Raw genomic sequence first — 25176 nt, forward strand, 5'->3', positions numbered from 1 at the left:
TGAATGATTACTTTCTTTGGGACTATGTAGGAGGAAATTATATATAATTTAAACATTCAAAAATAAAAGCCTTATTAAAATATACTTTCTAAATTAATCTTTGATTGAAAAAGTAGTTCAATTAATTTAAAAATGTTAGTTTTCATTTTAAGGTCAACATTTGGCACTGTTTGATACAAACAAAAACCAGTAAAATTATTTACCAAGTCCTCCATGATTTACCAGGCTCTTTGTTAGAAGGCAATCAGTTTCAGGTGACAGAATATCTAACAGAAGCTATAATAAAAAAATTAAAAAAACAAACAAAAAAAAAACCTTTTATCCCATGTGATCCTCTGAAAATGGGTTGTTCCAGGGCTGGCTCAAAGGTCAATAATGTCCTCAAAGATCCAGGCCCTTTTTTTCCTTTCTCTTTGCCGTTCTCAGTGGACTAGCTTTTCAATATCACGAGTTCACTGTCAAAGCCTTAGACATCAAGTCTTCAGACTACAGTGTACAGAGCAGTAATAGAAATGGATAGGAAAAGTGATTTCTTTAATGCAGACTTACTCTCTCTCAAAGAAGAAAATCTTTCCAGAACTCACCAATAGACTTTGGCCAGAGCTGGGTCATATGTTCACACCTGGACTAATTTCTGGGAGGGAGGGAGGGAGGGAGGGAGGGAGGGAGGGAGGGAGGGAGGGAGGGAGAAAATGACTGGTTTAGACCAGTTAGAATTTAACCCCTGGGATTGAGGTGGGACCTACCTTCACTGGGCACATCACAACCAAATGATAACTGAGTGGGTTCTTCTCAGTAAGAAGTCGGGGTGTATGCTGGGTAGGCAACCAAAAGTTTCTCCAGCACTCTCCAAGCTGCCCACATCTTGCTTTTGTACCATTTCCAGCTAAGCACTTCCACTTTCCACTCAAGCCATTCTTAGTTTCTTAGTTTCCAAATACATTTCACAGCTTCCAGATTCTGATTACACTCGTCTGTGTGACGACAATGTTCTTCCCCACATTTTCTCCTTGTTCTTCATGGCTGATTCCTTTTGTAGAAAACGTTTTCAATGCCTTGGCCTCTCAGTTCTATGATTTCCTCCCTTCCAATACTCTAATCCATCACCCACCTCAGCCACTTATTACAGGGCCAGACCTAAGACTTGTCATTAACTGCATCTCCTCCATAATCTGAAGTTCCTTTAGCTTCATCTAAAGGGCAGGTTACAAAGCAATTCCCAGAGCTTAAGATGAATTCATCTGTAATAGCTCAGAAAACAAATTATCCAATCCTACTATCTGGTTCTGTGAACCAAAGAACAAAAATTAAAACTTCAATTCTTGGCATTCACAACTAGTGCAGTTCTTCCTGTATCCATCCCTATCTTAACCTCCATAATTTTGGGAGCCAGAATTCCAGAGATGCAGTATATCCGTCTTTCCTTTCCTGATATTATCTGTGAACTGTTGTCTCTAAATTACTATAGGAAAATAAGAAAGGAGGATAATTTGCTGTCTAGGCTACCTACAAAAGCAGTACCCCTATGGCAGAAAGGTAACTGTCCAAATTTCTGGCATGGCACACATTATAGATCTCTGAGCCAAGAGAAGCCAGTAGAAGAAGGACGAAAGCAATTTCTCATCTTCTTTAAAGAGAGATTCTGTTTCATATGGTAAAACCTAGGCATGCTAAGGCAGTTTTCTTCACTTCAGCCTGCACTCTTAAAATTAATGGAAATTTTGTCTACATTCTAGAACCTGGTTCTTTATCAGTTTTCAGCATTATGATTTGTTTTTTTGAGTTGTTTTTTTTTTTTGTCTCTTAAGGAAAAGTTATATGTTACTACATTTGGGGCTACTAGCTAGATGCCATTTTTAAAGCAGAATTGTTTTGTTTGTTTGTTTGTTTAGTTTCAGCTGTGTTTTGTTAACAAGGTATAAATTCAGTAAGAATAGTTTCAAACATCTCACGAAAAACTAAGCCATTTTAGAACATTTTAAAAAGCAATCTCCTTATGTACGTCTGTATAAAAATAAATACAAAGAATTAACCATGAGGAATGAAGAATAAAAATAAAAATATCCCTGGTTAATATCCACGTGTACAGAAGATAATTCCGGATGTTATAAATAACTCATATGAGGTAAAGCAAACATGCAATATTTATATATCATTCTATGACGAACAGGCATATTTTATTAATCCAAAAGTTCCTTAGCAGATTAATAATAAAAGTTTGGTATACATTATCAACAAGTCCGACTGCTGGGCCCAAAGAAAACTCAAAATTATTTTAAGGTGAGTTTGCTTCTTTTTCATCTGATTCATCATCCATAACCTAAAACCAAAAAACAAAGAGAATTTAAGAATTAAGAAAAGAATTAGAAATTGTTATTTTCCTGACTTAACAGTACTTGATTACCTGAAATACTCTATAACAATGCATATCAATCCAATAAGAACAAATCTACCAACAGCCCCAAAGCACAAGTTTTGCATCATAACCTGGTATCCTAACAATATAAAAGCAAACCGAATATTAGCAAATTAATTAAAAGCACTGGTCTCTCTTCCTTGTCTCAAAAGAGGCTTCTAATAGCAGAGTCTCAGCTAGATAGAGAAGATTATAATGATTAATTAATTTGTATTTCCTAGCCATAGACTAATGTAATTGACTTTTTTTTTTGTTTTTTCCCAAAGCATTTTATTTACTTAAATATATTCTGGGGAGCTATGCCAAACTGTTATTGCAAAAATATATATTAGAAAAAATGAATCCTTAAAAAAAAATAAACAAAATATCACATTGGCAACTAATTACTTTGGTCTTAGATAAGCATTCATTTGAAACCTTCGAAAAATGTGAAGACTTTCATTTCTGGTAAGTTAATAAAAATACTAATGAATACTTAAAGAAAAAAATGAAAAGATTAATACTCTTTTCATGAGTTAGTATATTACTCAGATAATGAAGAACAACTCCTTTGGTGAGGAAAAGAGTTATATAAACCTAAGAATTTTTTTTCTCTTCACCACACCTACTACAATTAAATGCCAATCCAAGTTTATAATCTCACTGCCAACTCATCACCCCACCCTGGACAAGCGAATAAACATGTTCCTTTGTCAATCCACTAAACTGTCTCCTAATGTAATTTTTTTAAAGCTTACAGAGAGAGGATAATGGCATAAAAATAAGTTTAAAAAACAATCTAGATGAATCTGGATCTGATCTGAGACAATCAATGGAAAAACAATTCTCTTAATTTCTCTTTTGGATTCAGTAAAATGGATATCTACTTCCAAGGATTGGATACTTTATACCCAATCTCAGCGACACCCAATCCAAAGAATTTCATCAATCAACTCCTATTTTAGGCAGAATATTCCTAATTTTGGAATATTTCCAAATATTTAATACAAACTACGTAAGAATATGTATAACACACAGGGCTAAGCGTTACAGAAGAACACAAAGACCTAGCTATGACTATAAGTCTCTCAAGGAACTTACCCATAGATACAAAGCTGAAACACACAGAAAGAGACTTTGGAACAAAGTAGAGCTTAATTCCAAGGAGGACTGATAAGGACTTCAAAGAAGAGATGGCATATATCTTTGGTGTGTGTGTGTGTGTGTGTGTGTGTGTGTGTGTGTGTACACACACATACATATATACATACATATATATATATATATGTATATATGTATATACATATATATGTATGTGTGTGTATACATATATATGTATGTGTGTGTATATATATATATGTATGTGTGTGAACTGGGGCAGCTGGTACAAGAACCTTGGAGTTTTTATATATATATATATATATATATATATATATATATATATATATACACACACACATATATATACACACACATATATATACACACCAAAAGGACATATTTTTATACTATCCTGAGATGAGTGATTCTCAAAGGAGCTAAGAGATGCCCTCTCTTTAAAGGCACAGAGTTACCTGAAGAATTTTTTCAAATTTCTAATTTCCACACATTCTTTTCCCTTCTTGATACTCTCTCTCCATAAGGCCATGCTTCCTGATTGAGAATCACTGTGTATTACTGCTGTGAAAATGCTGTGCTATATTCCTTAGGTATCTTGGGGCGGGAAAAATGTTGACATCAGGCTATAGATAAAGCTCTATGACTCTACTTAGTACTCGTTTTAACTGTACAACCAAGTATGATTTCTCAATGAGTTTCTTGCCTGCACATTTAAGAACAAGGAGTGGATAAATGTAAGAACACAAAGTGGGTTAAGTATGATGTAGTGGAGCTGTTCCACTTCTAGATCTCATCCATAAAATTCTATGTTTTGAATCCTCTTTTCCTAATTTTTCTATAACTAGAGCAGCAGTATGCCCTCTGAGTCTCAATTTCCTATGCACAAAATGGAAATGACTCACTTAGCACACTGTATTGTTAGAAGATTAAATGAGGTAATATCTGTAAAAATGCCTGGCACACAGTAGGTATTCATAACACTAAAGTTAATTCTAAACTAAGGAGTCTTCAAGTCTGATAATAATTGTAACACAAAAACCCAGCCCTTGAAGAAAATGTCAGGTCATAAATTTCTTTTCTTCTCAAATGTTTGTTTATATTAAATCTAAATTGTCACATAATATTGGCATACCTGTTCGACGCCTTCTACTTCCGGAATATAAAACTGCAGCATGTTCTGAATTCCATTTTTCAGAGTAATGATTGAACTGGGGCAGCTGGTACAAGAACCTTGGAGTTTCAGTTGTACGATGCCATCTTCAAAGCCCTTATAGATTACATCTCCTCCATCTTCCTGCACAGTTGGGCTGTGGTCACATATATTTGTGATATATTCAAGAGAATAGAAGTTTTCGTCAAAGATTTTCAATACAACTCAAGGCTTAGATTTAATATTGGTAAAATTCACAGTTAGAGCTACTTTTACAATAGAGAAAATAACTGTGGCTAGTCTCATCTGTAATTTTAATTCTGTCAAAATTCATTCACACAAATATTTGCTGTATTTATTGTATTTTAATCTTGCTAATTAATAATCTTTTTTAAGCATTTAAGGTTTCAAATTTCTTGAAAATTATAGTGATTGTCTAAGATATACTCATTCACTTCTTTTGAGTGAACAGAGGGAGACTGACACATACTAGTTTTCTTCTTCAGGTAAACTTTTCATTGAAATATTACATTAATATAGAAAAATACATATCATGTACAATCAATTAAATTAATTTTCACAAAGTGAGCAAACATTTGTCCCAGACCAAGAAACAAAACACTAGTACCCCAGGAGTGCCCCTTGTGCTGGCTTCTAATCACTCCTCCCAACCAACGTAACCATTTTCCTAATTGCTAGCACCATTGCTCAGTTTTGCCTGTTTTTTAACTTTAAAATTTGTAAATATAAATTCCATTTAGAAAACATAAAGTATTTACTCTTTTGTATCTGGCTTCTTTTGCTCCTGTGAGATTCACCCACATTGTTGCATGTAGTAGTAATTCACTCAATCTCACTGCAGCATGGTATCCCACTAAGTGAGTATTTGTCCGTTCTACTACTGATAGACATCTATCTGGGTTAATAATAGTCTGGGGCTTTTACAAATGGTGCAGCTATGAAGATTCTTGCAAGTCTTTTAGTACACACATATATCACTACTGGGAATATACCTGAGAGTGGAATTGCTGGATCAAGAATATGCGTATGTTCAGATTTAGTAGATAATGCTAAACAGTTTTCCAAAGTTAGAAAAATTTACATCTCCACCAGCAGTACATGAGAGTTCCTGTTACTCCACATCCTCACCAACAACTGGTGTTGTCAATCTTAATGATTTTAACCATTCTAGTGGATTTGCAGTGATAGTTCTTTGTGGTTTTAATTTAAATATTCGTGACTAACAAGGTTGAGCACTTTTTCATGTTTAGTGGCCATATGATTACTGTCTTTTGTGGGTTGCTCCAGTGCTTTTGTGAAGAGGCTGCTCCAGTATCTATTTGATTTTCTGTCTTTTTCTTAACAAAGTATAGGTGTTTTAAAATATATTCTGTCATATATGTATTATAAATATATTCTACTCTGTGCTTTGCTTTTCATTGTAAATGGTGTCTTTTGATGAAAAGAAAGTCAGAATTTCATTGTAGTCCAATCTGTATGTCTTTTCCTTGATTTTTCTTCTGTCCTGTCGAAAAAAATATTTGCCAACCCAAAGGTCATACAGATATTCTCCTAGTTTATATTGCCTTTGTGATTTCTTTGTTGACCCTGGTCTTCCTCTGGTGTGCCCCCATTTCAAGGGTAAGTCCTCTAGAGATCCCAACAGAGAGTCTGGATGTTTCTTGAGGCCCCACCTGCCGTAACAGTTCCTTAAGTCCAATTTTTGTCAGGCCCCCTCCGCTCCCCACCGCCCCAGCACCATGAGACTGCTAAAACTCAGTTTAGCTTTCCAACTGCTTTTTGTTTGACTTCTTAGTCTCTTCCCCTACACAGCTAAAACTAAGCAAGTGCCTTGTCAGGAGAACCTGAATGTTAGGCTTACTTTTTCTTAATCTCTCTCTAGGATCTTGGCCCTTGAAGTCAAAGCTTCATTGGTAACCCAGAATTTTAACTTTTGTCTTCCCATCTCAATGAATTTACTGAAAGCTAACATTTCTCTGATTCTTAGCAGTTGCCCCTGACCAGCTTCTCATACTCCAGCCTCACACCAAAACTCAGCAAGTGCCTCAAGGAAAGCTTCCATGTGCTTTCCTTCTCTACAGGATCTTATGTGCTCTGGCAGCTATCTAATGCCTTCACATACAACATTTTTTTTAATTGTATTTTGTCTAGCTTTTCTGGGACTTCTCACGGGAACCATTGGTCTGCTATAAGCAAAAAGTACAAGCCTGCAGTTCTATTATTCTTTATGGGCAATAGCCTAAAAATACGTCCTCCTCTCCTCACAATCCTCCCAAATACTATGTCTTTTTTTTTTCTAAGAAATTTCGCATTATAGCAGTATCAAACCTAAATGGCGATGGTGAAAGATAAATTCCTTTATTGACTCTGTTTAGATAGATTGTTTTAAAATTTGAAATGAATATAGAGAATGTACAGGCTTTACATTCAGCTGTCATGGTTACCTACGGTGGTTTACATTAACTTATACCTATTTTGGAACTCTACTACAATCTCACAGACTACCAAAAGTACATGCTATAAAGAAAATTGGTTCTGCAGCATATCTGATCTCAAGTGGAAAGACCAGCACATACCGTATTCTAGTGTCTAACAATTCTTTAATCATTGCCACAACTTCATCATCTTCTTCAGATCCTAGAAACAGTTACAAATAAAAAATTATCAACAGTAGATATTTCATATCCATGCAAGTACAAGTATTAAAACAGGATGATTTTAACTTAATGCCTCATTAAAAAAATAAAAGCACAGAACATGTAACTTGGTATGGTGATAAAGTGATTTGGGGAAAATGGAAAGATTATTCCTTTGATTCTCTGAAAAAAGATTAAGAAGCACTGATCCACTCAATATTTAGTAATAAAGATGAGTATATGGAAATAGCTTGATCCATAATACTAACAATGGTGAGGTTTGAATTTTTTGACCAATAAATTTGTAATCTTTCCTCGTTCTTAAGGATTGAAAAAAGGCAGAAAAAAAGAGATTGTCTTTTTGGAAACTTTGAGACAAAAAGGCATACTTTTGAAGTTATATCTTCAATTTCTTAGTTTTGTGGTTTTCAAAATGCAAATTATACTAAATATAGACGTGAAGAGCCTTATGGTAATTTCCAAAATGTTCTACAAATCTGAGCAAAAAGATGTTTTTTAATATTGCTTCATTTTTGTTTTTCTTTTACTTTTAAGGTTATACTGATTTTTACCAATGTTTTTTTATGGGCTTAAAAATATTTTTTGAGAAATTTATTTACGTTCAGAACTAAAAATGCAGATAATTCAAGTTACACTATAACAAACACTAGAGTTCTGGCAACAACATAAATAACTATCAGTGTTAAGTTATATTAAGTCTTTTTTTAAAAAAAGAAGTAAAATATAATAAAGCTAAAATTCTCTAACATCAGCAAACCTAAGTTCCATTCCCCACCGTCACTTCTATAGGTAACCACCATCACAAGTTCAGTGTATATCCTGCTAGTACATGTTTACATACACAAGTGTACATTTACACAGATGAGATCACACTATATACACTGTTCTACACCTAGTTTTTTTTCTATTTAATATATCTTAAAGGTCGTTCCTTATCAGCATCTACAGATGTGCCTCAATTTTTAAAATAGGTACATACAAATTTTTGTATGGATTTGTCTTCATTTACCTAATTTCTTGATTATTTCAGTTGTTTCTAGTTTGCTATTTCTAACAATCCTGCAGCATACATGCTTGTTAAAGTATGTATCAGTGTACTTTTACAAATATATCTATGAGATAAATTCCTACTGGTGAGACATCTGGGTCAACAGACTTGTGTATTTTTTAATTTGGTAGATGTGGTCAAATGGCTCTCAAAATTTTGTATCAATTTTATGTATATACCCATCAAGAACACAAATAGCTGTTTCATGTACGTATTATTTAAAATCTGCATAAATGGTACATATGTAAGAGTATATAAATAAACATACCCTTCACTTTTCCTTTATCACTTAAAATTTTCTTTTCACATTGATATCTCCCAAGCTAATTGCTGATATATTTTTAAAATATTTCAATGAATATGCTTCCACACATTGTCTTGTGTACATTTCTAAGACTCATTTATGGTATATATCTAGACGGGGAACTCTATCATCTATAGGCCAGTGTGTGTGTGTGTGTGTGTGTGTGTGTGTGTGTGTGACACACACACAATACCTTTATGACACTGGAGAAAGGACAAACTTCATCAACAACAAATATAACAATCACAGCTAATATTTGAGCTCCATGTGCAGTTCTCTTCTAAGTGTTACACAAAATAACTTATTTAAAACAAGGTACAAAAAGCACAAACCACAGAGGAAAAGATGAATGTATGTGACTACATTAAAAAAACAAACAAAACTGTGCTTGCTTCGGCAACACACAACCACTAAAACTGGAATGATACAGCGATTAGCATGGCCCCGAGCAAAGATGACACACCAATTCATGAAACGTTCCAATTTTAAAAACAAAAAGAAAAACTTCTTAATGACAAAAGGCATCCTAAACATAGTGAAAAAGTAACACATGGTTAGGGAGAAGATATCTGCTATGAAAAAACTAACAAAAAATTAACATTCAGAATACTTTTTAAAAACCTGCTAAAATCAATACAAAAAAAGACATACAATGCAAATTTTTAAAAATGGGCCAAGATCATGAACAGGAAATATACTGATAAGGAAAATAATGACCAGAAAAAATATGAATTCAGTCTCAGTGTTATAATATCAAGGAAATGCAATTGAAACAAAATACCATTCTACACTTAACATATTGGTTAAAAAAAAAATGTAATAGACACTAAGTGATGATAAAGATATCAGAAAGTCAAAATTCTTATACACTGCTAATTTGCATGTAAATTAGAACAATTTATGATACAGCAATTCTGCTTTTAGGAATATACTCTAAAGAAATTCTCCACATATGCACGAAGAGAGTGTACTAAAGATGCCCACTGCAGCAACATTTGTAATAGAAATTAGTACAAACAATTCACTTAAGCATAAGTAAAGGAACAAATTAATTAACTGTAGTTTACTCATATAATGATTATTCAGCTCTTAAAATAAACAAAACAGAACTGCATTTTTTTTCCAAAATGAATGCATCTTAAAATAAGCTCAGTGAAAAAAAGGAAAGTTAAAAATAACATGTTATTTAAATTTTAAAAACAAAACTGCTATATATTCCCTAGAGAGACTTGTATTTGTAGTAAACATTTAAAAACCAACAAAGTTTACATATATATCTGGAAGTAGAAAGGGAAGAAGGATGGGGGTTATAGGGCTTTGGCTGTATCTTTAATATTTTATTTAAAAATAGGTCTAAAGAAATTATAGCCAAAAATTAACATTTGTTAAATCTGAGAGGAGGGCAAATTGGTGAACTTCCTTTTCTGTATGTTTGAAATTTTTTTATAATTGAAAATTTTAGTTTTGTATAACAGATTCAATTTATACACAAGTTTTCAAAAACGATGGGCAAAACTAGTATATATAAAGTTTTGTTTCCTCTGGAATTGGTTCCAGGGCTAAACATAATACCATGATAAAAATCTGTATTTCCATGACGTCTGAAATCAAGACAAATGTGAAGAAAGTAAAACATTTTTTAAAAAAGATAAATATTAATTATCCAACACTTTACCTGTTTCTCCTGAAGATGTTTCCTCAGTGACTAAGGGTAAGCCAGATGCAAAGAAATCCATGATTGTTGCATAAATATCTGGTTTCAGTATATTCCAGTCTAACTCTTCACTTTCCTGTAAATATTTGAAGGAAAATGCTAATTTTCACCCAAGGGCACAGACAAATATAAAACAATACTTTGTATCTTTTAAGAATCTTTTCCTATACATATATCCTGTACTATGCAACAGTACCCATTTCTGAGAATACATGTCAGTTTCAGTTCTTAAAGGATCTGGCTTATAATGACTTTCAGAAGATACAATCTTAGAACATCTCTCATTTATTCATTCATCAAACTTGTATTAAGTGTGCTGTATGCACTATGCCCTGTATAGGGGATAGCAAAATACTTAAAAGGTCTTTTTTCATGAGGTAAAGAGAGTTAAAATACTGAATGGATTCTTTGTTTAAAGATGACAAAGAGATTTCCCATTCTTTTAAATAAAATAGGATATAATTGCTTGATCAAATATATAGGATATCCCACACTATTAACACGTTGCGTACGGCAGGGTTTAAATCTCTTGTGAAGATTCTCGTGATCCGTACGCAACGTGTTAAAAGACCTCAACTTACATATATTAATTACTTAAGAGTATTGAAGAAATCCAATGACACAACTGTAGAACCAAAACATACAATGTGTTTTATCTATGGCTACTGGGCTGGAGGACTTGTAAACTGTCGACAAGACTGATATCCTTAAGAAAGAATCCATAACTATTTCTCCTCTATATCTGGCCAACCAGTTGATTCCACAATTCTTAAATGCTTAAATAGTACCAACATCTAAAAACAACAAGGCAGGATATATTGTTCTAGCTTTCTAAAGGAGAGCTCCTTAGGAGAAAAACACTATTAGATCCAGTCTATTTAGACTCTCAGGAAGCTGTTAGCTAGGGTCAATGCTTGAATACTATTAAAAATTGAGTCTACATGCAAAAAGAAACTATTTTTGTCATGGATTAAGAACCAATTTAAAAACAGTACACAGAAGAGAACAAAAATGGGGACTGCTATGGATACAAGAGCAAAACAAGTGAGATGCCTTCGTGATTGGGAATGGAAACTAGCTCTAGGTATCATTTCTTTTAATTTTTATTTTGTTCAATTACAGTTGACACTCAATATGATATTAGTGTTAGGTGTACAGCATAGTGGTTAGACATTTATATCACTTATGAAATGACCCCCCTGATAAGTCTAGTACCCACTTGGCACCATACATAGTTATTACAATTAATACTGACTATATTCCCTATGCTGTACTTTATATCTCTGTGACTATTTTGTAACTACCAATTTGTAGTCTTAATCCCTTCATCTTTTTCGCCCAGCACCCCCATTCTAGGTAACATTTTAATAAATTATTTGGAAGATGGATCAGAGGGCTACCTCAAATCTTCAGTAAACAGTGGGCTCTACTGAGTAGGGAAATACTGGTAATAAAAATAAAAAAAAAATTCTGAAGTTGTCTGAATGAATAAAAAGGGCAGCATATAAGCTGCAAATACACCTACACGTTTAGAAAACACCGCATAAAGAAGCCTCTGAATTATCAATTACAAATCAGAAAGGGAAACAGGCAATTGCCGAAGATACCAGGTAAATGGGACAGTCCATGATGAGGAAGGTAACTGAAAGAAAACAAATCAAATCTGCTATTCCACCTATTAAATATCAATGTGTGCCCTCACTTGGAATATTATTTATTAGTTATGTCATTTCATAAAGAAAAAATAGTGGAGCTGAAGAATTTTTTTAAAGGGTAACTAAATTATGAAGGGAAAGAAAAATAAAAGATGACTTACCAAAATGAATTTTTAAAAAAAGGAAAAATACCCTGTAAGATATAATCACGTTTTCATCTAAAAATTTTTTTATATAACATAGGCTGAATGTAAAAGAACTAAATAAAAATGTCTTAAATACAAAATTTCCTGTTTATAAAATGAAGACAAAAACTGGTTGTAAGAATTAACTTAGATAATATATGTAAAGCAGTAGTGCCATATCAAATATGTTGGATATATTAAACAAATGCTGGTGCATTTTTCTCCCTCAAAAAATATCAGAGAAAGAAAATGAAGAATAATAAAGGTAGGCCAGATGTCTCTAAAGTGGGAATGACTGGGGATCACTTAACACACCTTTGCTCACCATGATCCTACATTTGGGGGAAATCACTTGAAGCCTGAAAATTCAATTTAGAAAATTTTACGTCATTGTTTCCTTCAACAAAAGTCTGAGTGCATACTATGTACTAGGCATTGTTCTAGGTGAACTTAACAAGATGAACAATGTTTACCTTCATGGCATTTACATTCTAGTACAGAAATGACAGGTATAAAAACAAACAAACAAAATACAATTAAGTGATAAGTGCAATGAAGAAAATAAATAAGGTGAATGACCTCCTAGAGGAAGTGCCACTTTTACCAATATGGTCACGAAAGGGCTTTCTGAGAATTTAGGACAAATAATACTTAAACAACAGGGGAAAACATTTTATAATTGGATATTTGTAAGAACAACCATAGCCACTGGGATTGCCACCAAGGAGGCAAATCATAATTCTCCTCCACACATAAATAGCTATAAGAGAATACTGGACTAGATGCAACATGTCACTAACACAGTATGGCCACTTTTATGGTGCACCAAGAACTCAGAGTAATCCTTTCTAATTGCTTAAGAGGAGTTGAATGAATATTTTTTATTTTGATGCAAAACTTGACACGTGATTAAGTTCAGTGCATACATGTCAATTAACAGGACACACAGTTCAAATTTAAATAGTTCATTTCTCATTAATCTAATAGACTTAAAAAGAAACAGCCTCTTCTAACAGGTATCACCTCAGCTGTTGGAATGGGTAGCATATTTAGCTTCGATTTTTGACATTTAGAGGTTAACCAAGCGCTGAGCACTGCACAGTCTACTGCTCTTATCTGTGAAGCTCTGAAGTGTTATTGCAGGATGGTAGAATGGGTCAGATGTCATGTATAAGTGCCCACTTTGAATGGAGATATTTATTCAATCATTCTGTTGGTGATATATATATGTGTGTGTGTATATATATATATGTGTGTGTGTGTGTATATATATATATATGTGTGTGTGTGTGTGTATATACACACACACATATATATGATATGTGTGATATGATATATATATATATATATACACACACACATATATATGATATGTATATCAACAGGTAATATATATACATACATATATATACACACACATATATATGTATATATATTACCTGTTGATATACATATCATTCTGTTGTTGAGATATATAGACACATATATATGTATATAAACATATACATATACGTATGTATATATGGTGTGTGTGATTATTTATTTGCTTCTCTTTTTACTCTATTAATTTAAACTAAGAATTAGTAAAAATAATAACTTGGAAGCCTAAATTCTAGTCCTGCCAAGGTTGAGTCTTGGCCATGCTATAGGATGGGTATATAATCTTGGACACTACATTTAACCCCCTGAAGCTTAAGTTTATCTCTTTTGAAAAATGAGGGATATGGACTATAGCAAATTTCAAAGTGAAAATTCTACTAAATAATTAAGAAATGTGAGAAGTAAACTTAACTTGAGATTTTTAAAATAATGGTATGCATAAAATACATTAAGAATGGAACTCTGGAGAGGAGCATTTGACTTCAAAAACCTCAAAGTGCTTCACATCTTATATCATCTTATATTTACTTTTGTGACAGTGATGAAATCTGGTCCAAAGAAGACACTTTTCACTCCTTCAATCCTAAATAACTGCCTGTGGGGGAAAAGAGAGATAATAAATTGTTTTATTATGAAAAGTTTACAGATAAGCAAAGCAGAGAGAAAAATACAAGAACCTCCATGCACCTATCATCAGCTTCAACAACTGTCGACTCATGGACAATCCTGTTTTATCCTCTTATCCTACAATCAAACAATCCCATTCTTCGATATTTACCCAAGAGAAATGAAAACATATGTTCCACAAACACCTGCACATGAATCTTTATAGCAGCTTTATCTATTATAGCCAAAAAAAATCTGGAAATGTCCATTAACCAGGCAATGACTAAAGAGCCTGTGAATATCCATATAACATAGTACTACTCAGTGATAAAGAGGAATGAACTACGGATACAAACAAGGATAGCTCTCAGAAGCATTCCGCTAAATGAAAGAAGCCAAACACAAGACTCTATGGTTCCATTTATAGAAACTCTAGAAAAGGAAAAACAGTAGTGGCATAAAGAAAATCAATAGTTACCAGGGTAATAGATGTGTTAACTAACCTTACTGTTGTAATCATATATACATATATATTCAAATATATACACATAGCAAGTCATCACATTGTACACAATATTTTACACAATACATAATTACACAATGTTTTATGTCAATTATATCTCAACAAAGGTGGAAAAACATTTTTTAAATAAAAATAAAAAGTCATCGCTATTAAAAAAGTTATCAGAATGTGATGGCGAAGCAAGAGGACTGGATGCAAAGGGAAATGAAGGATCTTTTGCAGCAATAAAAAAGTTCTATATTTTTATTTTGGTGGTGGGTACACAACTGTATGTTTTATCAAAACTCACTAAACTATACACTTAAAATTTGGTGAATTTTATTGTATGTAAATTATACCTCAGTAAAGCTAATTTTTAGAAACCTGTGAGAGAAGGGGCACATTATAATTTGAAAAACCCTGTAAGACATTTTGAAGTGCACCTTTTTCCCCCAATCACTGATGTATGTACTATACCTAATATATACACTCTAGAGCAGTTTCTTTTTTTTAACCTGAGGAATAAAAGCTGACATACTCCAAAAAATGTTACAGTTTTCCTTTACTTAGTCTACCATTGCAGGAGAACTATCGGAATTACTGTTTTGATATTATTTAGGAATTTGTCTGAAACAATGTAATGGGTCATTTACACAACCCTTCAATATTAAATATACAAGTAGTCACAAGGTTCTAGGTTGGAACTTATGACCCAATAAACCCAAGCACAGACCTTTAATTAGGTCCCTTGATTGTCTCTGTACATCTGCACTGTTAGAAGAGCCTTTATTTCCAAGTTAAAGGAACATGTGAAGGGGATTGCTTTTGATCTATGGGCCATGTCATGGGCACTTGCTTTAGGTAAGAGTTCATAGGTTCTGGCCCTAAAAGAAAGAAAAAGCTGAAACAGGAGTTTCAAACATTATTATACATGCTTTGCCATTTAGGTTACTTTCCTTGGGACAACTTCACCTTGACAACGTCAAAAATAAAATATGATACCCAGAATTGAACACAATATCCCAAGTATAGTCTGACTTGTTAAAAGTACAAAGACTTTTGACCTGGACACTATGACTCTGTTAAAGTTTGATTGACTTTTTTGAGCACTACATCATATCCAAATGGATAAACAAAAAGGTCAGATCCTTCTATTCCATGATTGTGCTCCTCATTTAAAAAATTTAAATATGAGGCTTAATATTTGTTCCTGTTACATTTTATCTTATTTGTTTTAACCTACCATTCCAGACTAATGAAACTTCTTGAATTTCTCTGAATTTTGCCATCCAATACGTAAGCAATTCCTCCCATCTGAAAAACTAATAATTATATCTTTATTGTTGCTGATTTAAAAAAAGTATTGAATAAACGTGCCAACTACAGAGATACACAGCCCTTTTACATGTCACTAGAGACAGATTTACACTCTGCTTATATTTATTTGTCTTGTCCATAAGGACAGGAAGAAACAAGTCAAATGCCTCCCTAAAGTAAGATATACTACCGTCTACTCATTCATTCAATCAGTTATTCATTCAACAAATATTTGAACACTTGCTGAGCACCAGACACTGCTAAGCACTAGAGATGAGCAACACAGACTGGTCTCTGTCCTCATGAAGCTTACATTCCAGCTTACAGCAAAAACAGTCTCTGCTACAACAAAAACATTTTGCTTAACTGAAGATAACATAAATTCTGTGAATCCACAAAATGGGCCACTTTCAAAAGATTAATTTGAAAAAGGGCTTTTGCCAACTGATTATCTGTCAGAAATACTCTCCAACTAATCTGTAACTGAATTGATCAGGGCCATTTTACTTTTACATTTTTTAAAATACAAAATATGTGAACTCATACTTGATGTAAACATTTCAAACTATAAAGTGAAAATGGCTGTTTGAACGTCCCTCCCAAATCTACTGTTATCAGCTTGGTGTGCATTCTTCCAGACCTTTTTTGTCAGTGCATTTTTGTTTTGTTTTGTTTTTTTGTACTTATACACATAATAATCATATTGTACTCACTGTTCTGAAACTCGCTTTCTTCACTTAACAGTATGTCTCAGAGGTCACTCTATGACAGTAAATATGGGTCCTCCTCATTCTTTTTAGTATCTGCACACTATGGATGAACCAAGTTTATCTAACTCTTCCTATTGATGGATATTTAGGTTGTTTCTAACTTGTTACCATTACCAACAAGGTGATAATGAACCTCCTTGCACAAAACTTGTGTATATATGTGTTCTGTACAGTAGGGTTTTTTTTCCAATAAGTTGTGAAATTGATACACAATGATCAGAATTTTATCTAATAAAATAAAACAGAACAGAATAAAAGAACAAGAAAGGAAATATAAGAATGCATTACACATTGTAAGAGTGAATAATGTCCCATCAAACACTTGTCTCATACACATATGTATGTGTGTATATATACATATATATCAGTGTGTGTATATATACACATATGTATGTATATCTGTGCGTGTGTGTGTGTGTGGTGTCTACTGGGTTGTAATATAAGACATTTCTTACTCTGGCTTGTATCAAAAAGTGTCAAAAACAAATGCTCTAAGGTATATTCTGAGAAGTAGCATGTTTAGATCAAGGAAATGTACATTTTTATTAATTAGATATTTTTAAAAACCATTCCTGAGATAAGCATATTTCTGGCTCCCCTAATGAAACATAAAAAGGCTGGATATAAAGAAATAGTTATCCAAGCTTTATTTTCCAACTATGCTTGGCAATTAGTATCAGGCTTAGGTTACCAAAAATTTCAATTGATAGTGACTGATTCTAATATTTCTTATTACAAATAATTTCTTCAGCTCTCAGTTAAAAAGAGTTTCATTCTAATAATTTTATTGTCTGTGCTTTATATTGATATATATTTAACATGTCTCTATCTAGTGAATTTGAAAACTGTCTCCACTAAGCAGTTTTTAAAAAAATCATTCCATATCTCATAATTATTATCATTTACAGTTTTAAGTGGAATATTTTGCAATGACTCCATTTTGAAACATCTAGAAATTCAGCTATCCTTAAAAAGAAAATGAGCAAGTTTTCATTGCTTATTAAAAACAGTTTTAAAGATTTAGAATGGAAATTTACTATATTATCATTTTGATGGATTATTTTTAAGTAAAAATACAAATTTTTATTTAGTCAGGTTACAGATCTCTCAAATACATCACTTTTCAGGACAAGGGTTTCCTACTATCAACTCTCAGTTTTCTTTATCTCTTACCCCAAAATAAAATAAAAGAACGTATTCTTTATACTGAAAAAATGTAATGCACATAAAAATGCAATAGTGAAATAAAGGTGCCTTAACTCCAAAGTCAGTTATTTGTGTGTGTCTTGGTGAAAGCAAATGAAGAACAATAATATACCTAGCCAGAGGGGAGCGAAATGCTGTAGCTGGTGTGGGAAAATCCATGGTCCTTGTCTCAAGAACTGGTCTTCCTGGAATAAACTTTAGACTGTTGGGATTTGGGGTATCTTGTGTTTGAATAAACATGTATCTCACTAAAAGAGAAAAAAGGAGAAAGAATGTTATTCTAGAAAAAAAATAGTATTTAATAATTTATGAACTATAAAGGGCTCACTTTCAGAGAACCAAAATAAGAAAAATTAGAAACGAGAAAATAAGGATTTATTACCCAAGCTCACATGGTAAGAATTTTTAAAGACAAGAAAGAAATTTATCAATATATTTAGGATAACTATATTGAATCTTACATTAATTTTGATTAGATAGTTTTGTTACTCAACGGATTCTAGGAATATCTTACACTTAAGTAGGAAGACACGTAATTTAGGAGTCTTATATATGTATTCTATTTGGTGACTTAGTACCAACGGCTACCATAATCATAAATCATCATCACTGTGATATTATCACAGTAAAATGTTACATTTTTCTTCTTTCCAAAGTGCTAACATTCTTTTAAAGACAAATAAATTTATAATAATAACAACAAATATTTATGTGTGCTTACTATTTTACACGCGAGGGACAGGATCAAGTGCTTTAAATGTATTTAAACTTTTAACAACCTTCTGAAGAAGGTACTATTATTCTCATTCTACAAATGAAGAAACTGAGGCTTAGAGATAACTAACTTAAGTTACATAGAGTTAAGTAACTTGCCCAGTGGTATAGAGTTAGTGACATTACATATTATCACGTAAGGGGGAATTGATGTGACTTTCTGGAATATTTTAAAATTATCTTTACAGTTTCTTTTCTTATCTCTTTCTCCTAAGGCCATGATTAGATTGAGAATGGATTCATTAAAGCAGTGAAGAAAGAACAGAATCTTAAATTTTGTACCTTGCTGTTATGACAATAGTTTATAGAACAAAAGGATAGTACTGGGTTTTACTAGCTTTAAAACTATTAAACAGGCTTTTATTATTTATTATGAAAATAAAACTTCTGATTAAAAAAACACCAATTCTGATCTTAGAGCGGTATACTGAAGTAGGTTAATTTATTGGGTGTTTAACATGTGCTGGGCATGGTGCTAAGCACTCCACGTGAATTATATCATCTAATCCTTACATCTTGCCAAGGAGGCACTGTTTTTATCCTATTTTATAAATGAGGAAACTAAAGCTCAAATTCACTCAGCTAGTTAAGTGACAGTGAGGCAGGACATGTAGTCTAGGAGATTTGACAACCCCCTCCAGAGTACAAGGGGAGGTATTTCACTGGTTACACCAGTAAGGAATTTAAAGTGTCCAATATCTGTAACTGGAGAAAACAAGAACCAGTTTCTTCCAGCTAGGATGATCCCCATGACCAGGACCTGACCTTTAGCTAATCATAATGTCATTATAATCTCATTTGCATTGCAACCCCCACATGCATCTGCCACGATGCCAGTTCTGGAGAAACCAAATAAGGAAGAAAAAGCAGGAAACAGAGGGTCCCCCGCAGGGGAGGAGATGAATGAACCACGTCAATGGGGACGTCACCAATTCCTGCCACAGGAAGGATAGAAACTCCCGATCATGACTTCTTCAGTATGACTCATTCTCAGAGTTGGCCCACATTTTCCTCTTAAGTGTGTACTTTCATTTTTTTTTTTTCTTCTTGGGGAATATTGGGGAACAGTGCGTTTTTCCAGCACCCATCAGTTCCAAGTCATTGTTTTCAATCTAGTTGCGGAGGGCACAGCCTATTGGCTCATGTGGGAATCGAACCAGTGACCTTGGTATTATGAGCACTGTGCTCTAACCAACTGATGCAACCAGCTGCCATGTACTTTCATTTTCAATAAATCACTTTCGCTTTCCTACATCTCTTTCGCTTTGGATTCTTTCTTGTGCCGACAGAATAACCCAGTCACCGCAGCTCCAGGTTGAGTCCTCTTCTGTACATCCCGTGAGCCTCTGGTGACGACACAACCAGAATTCAAGCCCCGCCAATTTTCTAGCACTGACTTGCTTAACCACTGTGCATAATGCCACTCCACACTTATTACTGCCAAGCATAACAGGAAAATATAGTTAAAATCACTCTTCCTATCTTATAATGATCCTCATACCATGTATCTTAGGGAAGACAGTAAAGTATCAAAAAGCAACAGTTTTATTTTAAATTAGAGATTAAATCTGGCAAAACAAATGGTTGTTATGGAAGTGCTTTTCTAACCATTAAAAGAGAAAATACTAATTTGACAACTGAGAATTGTTTTTGCACCTTGTCGTGCAGTTCCAGCTAACTGTGGTTGAGTGATTTCCTTGGTAAAGTAGAAATTGAAACTAAACTCCCACGCATTTTCCTTAAATCACTGTCCTATAAAGGTATGGGTGACCAGGTAAATCCTGAAAAAGAGAAAAATTTCAAATGATAACCTCAATGTCCAAGTACTTGGTTTAAAATATTTATATCTGTAACCAATAAATGCCTCTGGGAATCTGTGTTACAAGGGAATAATTTTTCAGATGGAACATTAAAGAAAGAACTGTCACCACTTTCTGTAAATATAAACAAGATTCTTTTAACCCTGGTTCTGACTAATCATTTCCTGTAAACTTTCTTAATAGTTTATGGGTAACCAAAATCTCTGCACACATTAGGCACATTACCAATATTTGAAGAATTAAATCTGACTTTTTTCCAATCAATCCATTTGTGTAAAACTATACATGCAAGAAAAAAAAATTAGAAATATTTGAAGGTAAGAACTATAAGTATAAAATTTTTTTAAGAGAGCATAATCTATATACACTGTCTGAAGTACAATATATGGTATCACTACATAAACTTTCTCTTGACATGAACAAAGCTATTGCAAAAGGATAATCTGACCAGGTGTTAACAAAATCATTACATTTATAGTCTAAATTGGATTTAATTTGGTATTTCAAAAATGACTCCTGGGTCCATCATCCAGAAAGATGCCCTTGAAAGTATCATAAGGGTGATACGAGAATAGAAAGACTGATCTAAAATAATTTTTCCTATTATGCTTGGTGTTCATATATAAATAGGTAGGCATAAGTTCCCCCAAACAATACATTAGTACTGCTTAAGGTCAGTACCAGAGACTAAAATCAGCAGCTCTCCAAGTTGAAAAGCCTAGATGACCACAATTCCAGTCCTACAAAAATTTAAAGTCCAATTAAAGTAGCTTACCATGCTGAGTTACTCAATATTCATACCTAAATTATTCTGTTATTCAAGAAGACAGGCCAGGCACTCCTGTTCTTGCCCTAGTACACAGGGGAGGTAAATCTACCCTAATCCTACTCGTGCCATTAGCCAGAGTCAGCCACCTTCCAAAGTACCGCCACAGGAGGTATTCAAGGTAGTGATGGAAATGGACATGAGCCAAGAGCTGAATCATTAAGCAGAAGGTAGGCACGAACGACAGGAGCGGGTAGGCAATCATGTAACCCCAGGGACCACCGAGGTCCAACCGTGGGGGAATAATTTTGTGGTTACAACATCCTGAAAAGAGGGAAGTAAAATCCATCTAGAATTATCTGGTTTTTGACGCCTGCGCAGAACGTTAAAGCTTATCCTTGGTTTAACCTTGGCCTCATTATATAATAGTTACAATAAATTAGCATTGCGGTTTTAACCCTGACCCCTCCCAGTGTGTTTTTCTGTATGCATTATGGGTAAGGGCATGTGCTGAAAGGAATGGGTTATATAACCTACACATGTCAATCAAATGACCCAAGTCTATACATCACACGCAGAGCTGGCCTAGGGCCAACAATATAAAGCTCAAGCCCCAAACCCTGCTGGGCCACTGTCTCTCTTGACTTGGCCCATTCTTCCCATAGAAGGTATCCTAATGAACTTTCCTTTCTTTATACCTTCATGTTTGCTGATTCGTAATTCTTTACTGCAACGGCAACAGGACCAAGCAGTTACTCCGATAACAAATCCAATCTCTTACAGCTCTATAAGCACACATAAATAGGTATTTACACACAGACATATACACCCTCTTCCCAAGGTTTCCTAACCACATTACATAATAGTGGTCATATTTCAGTACTTTTCAAATCCTATCTTCATACCTATTGCCAATATTAAAGAAAATAAAAGCATGCAACATCAACAAGATTGTCAAAAAAAACAGTGATTCTGACAAAAAAGATAGAATTACATTCAAAATACTATGTTGTACAGTCTGGATGAAGGCTAGAAATTTATTGATTTTAGAGGTATTCTTATCAAAATAAGGAGGGCAATAGCTTAAAACACATGATTCTTTGAAACACAAACTCATTTGTCATTTCTTTTTACCATGTTTTCACTTCAGAAATCATTTATTGAGCAACTCTTATGTTCCAGAGGATGTGTTGTACAACATCCTGAGATTTCATAGATCTATTATTAGACACTGTACTCAGGAGTCTTGAAATTTAATGCCAATGATATGTGTAAGCAAATAATGACAGTCAAGTGTGATGTTATGATAGAAAAAAATGCTGTGTTCTTTTCATAGGCATCTGAATAGAAAACTGAGAAATCTCTTCTTTTATGACCCACAAAATTTCATTCAAGCACAGTTTTATTAGCTTCTGAAACACTTTCTCTGAGAGGTAAAATTTTACCTGTGTTACATAAGGTTGCAGGTAGTGGGAAAAGTGGTCTTTGTACAAACTGATGCAGGGGCTGCTTCTTAACAGTGTATGGATTCATCATATGACAAAATCTGCATATGAAAACAAATAAAATGACATTTTAAGAGAGAATCTTTTAAGCTCAGTTTCTACTTCTCATACATAAAAAAACCATAATGAAAATAATAACAAAGCTCAATTTTCATTTTCCATCCATAACATTATTTCCACTTCCTTAGGCAAGCAATATCTACAAACCATTTTAAAAAGTTCAAGGGAAAATTTATAACCTTGATAACTGAGTGTACAGAGGATAGTGCAATATCTAGTGTAAAAAACAGAAATGCATATATCTGCAATAGTGATTTATAATCTGGAGGCCCACATTCTTAGCTATGCATGAAGGAGGCAAAAAACTACAAACTGTTTTTCCCCTCTTTTGAAAGTTTTAAAAACTAGGTAAAGAGTCACATGGTTTCAAATTTAAAGGGTGAAAATAAAATACTGTTTCTACCACCATGTTTCCCTGGAAAGAGATAACCTATGCTATCTGGATTGAAAGGTATTTCAATACTTCAAAAAATGTAGTAGAAAGTGTACTATTTTCCTACAAACTGCTAAAGAAGCCAATAATCTATATATGCTTTTTGATTGGAAACATATTAGTATTGTAACTTTGGTTATTTCTCTCTGATAGAGGAAGTACTGATTAGCTCTTTTTTCATGCCTTTTACATTAAAAACAAAGGGAAAGGAAAAAAAAAACAAGTATTACTGGAAAAGGAAATAAGACTTCTGTAGTGAAAATGTTTAGAAATCTGATGCAAGTTCCTTCAAAATCCAGTTTACTTTAAAATACTAGTTATCCATTACAATTTTCATTTCACAGGAGTCACTGAGGAATTTTAAGCATACATACGATTGCCTTTATTTTTTTAACATTGCTGATTCTTTTCATCTACAAACGCATTAAGGGGATTATCTTCATTTCTATGTCTCTAGCAGGTAGCACAACAGTCTCAGTTCCCCATTTCTAAAATGAAGTTAGTATTCATAGCTACCTCATAAAGACTGGGGCAAAGATGGATCCAGATAATCCATGTAAAGCACTTAAATCAATGCTAGGCCATGTAGTGTTCAATATACATTAACTACCACTGTTACGTGATTGGTGCCCAATAATTATTTATTGAATGAAGTTCAAGGTTTGGGGTGAAACATTTTTATCTAGAGCCCACTGCCTAAATCCTGAACACCTTGGAATATGGATAGACACTGGAAAATCAGTATTCTTGTCCCTTAAGCCCAGGGAAAAGGCAGCAAAATGGATAAATATTCTGAACAGAGATGGGTTTCAAGTAATAAAATAGTTAAGGCAAGTTAAATTATTCCAGGAAGACATTATTCAAACATAAGAAAGGCAGACAGGAGATGACTACTAAATAATCGTTATACAAACTTAAGAAATGCATTTAAACGTCCAGAGCATCATTAGCATAAAACTCCTACAATGAAATCAAACCCTGTTAAGTCCTTTCCTCTTTTTGTTCCAGAAGCAAAATTGGGGTACAATACCTAACCAATATTGACAGATATCAAAGGCAGGGCGCATGGAAGGGGGAAAATCAAGGGAAAGCAGTAGGTTTAAGTGGTGGGGAGGAAACCTAGGGGTCTGGATTCTCATCCGAGTTCCATCATTTAGATGCTGTGTGACCTCAGTCAAGTCACGTCCCCTTTCTGGGCCTCACTGAGAAAAATGAAAAACATGAGACGAGGTCTTCTTCATTCGACATGGCATTCTGATTTTGTGTTTAAAAGGCAGAGAAAATGCACGTGGTCTAAAGGCTGGAGGGGACCACACGATTTAAAAACAGCTCTTCCGCTGGATCTCTACAGCCAGTGTCTGCGAGCCTCCCCACCGCAGGAACCCAGGCACAGGGCCTCCCAGCCAGGGGCGAGGCAGGACACAGTCCGCCCGAACTGGGGGCGAGGAGATGCCTCAGTGATAGACGCGCACCTCAGGGCTCAACCCCCAACTGCGGCGACCCGGGCGGGGCCAAAGGCTCAGTCAGACGCACTTCTCCCCACAGCGTTTGGGGGAGTGGGCGGGGCGGCTACCACGCTGAGGGCTAAGCCTAGCGACACCCCTACACGGAGCTCAGAGCCCGTCACCTACCGCCTGCGCAACTCTGCGGCAGCAGCCGCAGCTCCCCGGCCCAGCCTGGCCGCAGCCGCCATCTTAGCCTGAGCCCTGATGCGTGGGACCGGTCTGTTCCTTCGCCGAGACGCGGAAGCCCCGCGCAAGCGCAGCAGCAGGCACAGACCGGCCGGGAG

At 34.3% G+C, this 25176-nt stretch overlaps 1 protein-coding gene and 1 non-coding gene across 4 annotated transcripts; one reads left to right on the forward strand and one right to left on the reverse strand.

Annotated features, from left to right (window-relative positions):
• Positions 1 to 2126: 2126 nt before the first annotated feature.
• Positions 2127 to 25176, reverse strand: NFU1 (NFU1 iron-sulfur cluster scaffold). 3 transcript variants are annotated; one of them, XM_019718421.2, is made up of 8 exons: positions 25019 to 25176; positions 22835 to 22935; positions 18142 to 18277; positions 14157 to 14223; positions 10370 to 10484; positions 7262 to 7322; positions 4647 to 4821; positions 2127 to 2320 (listed from the first exon to the last, which is right to left on the reverse strand). In XM_019718421.2, the coding sequence occupies exons 1-8, from the start codon at positions 25078 to 25080 to the stop codon at positions 2276 to 2278; spliced, it is 762 nt and encodes a 253-aa protein (XP_019573980.2). In that variant the 5' UTR covers positions 25081 to 25176; the 3' UTR covers positions 2127 to 2275. The 3 variants fall into 3 exon arrangements, with proteins under 3 accessions (XP_019573980.2, XP_074188200.1, XP_074188201.1); XM_074332099.1 differs by lacking the exons at positions 22835 to 22935; positions 25019 to 25176 and adding an exon at positions 20460 to 20571; XM_074332100.1 differs by lacking the exons at positions 18142 to 18277; positions 25019 to 25176.
• On the forward strand, positions 9081 to 9183 carry LOC141571955 (U6 spliceosomal RNA). The gene has a single exon (XR_012496991.1). It is a non-coding gene; the product is annotated as a U6 spliceosomal RNA (small nuclear RNA).

The sequence above is a fragment of the Rhinolophus sinicus genome, linkage group LG05 (assembly GCF_036562045.2).
Source record: "Rhinolophus sinicus isolate RSC01 linkage group LG05, ASM3656204v1, whole genome shotgun sequence".
NCBI classification, from domain to species: domain Eukaryota; kingdom Metazoa; phylum Chordata; class Mammalia; order Chiroptera; family Rhinolophidae; genus Rhinolophus; species Rhinolophus sinicus.

Excerpts from the sequence above, each read along its gene's own strand:
- NFU1 (XM_019718421.2), bottom strand. The coding sequence starts at position 25,080 with ATGGCGGCTGCGGCCAGGCTGGGCCGGGGAGCTGCGGCTGCTGCCGCA. Across the intron at positions 14,224-18,141 it reads TTTCGCTCCCCTCTGGCTAG|GCAGTTATTTAGGATTGAAG; the intron begins GTATATTATTGT and ends TTTCCCCCACAG. Across the intron at positions 4,822-7,261 it reads TTGTTAGACACTAGAATACG|CCCAACTGTGCAGGAAGATG; the intron begins GTATGTGCTGGT and ends ATGTGACCACAG.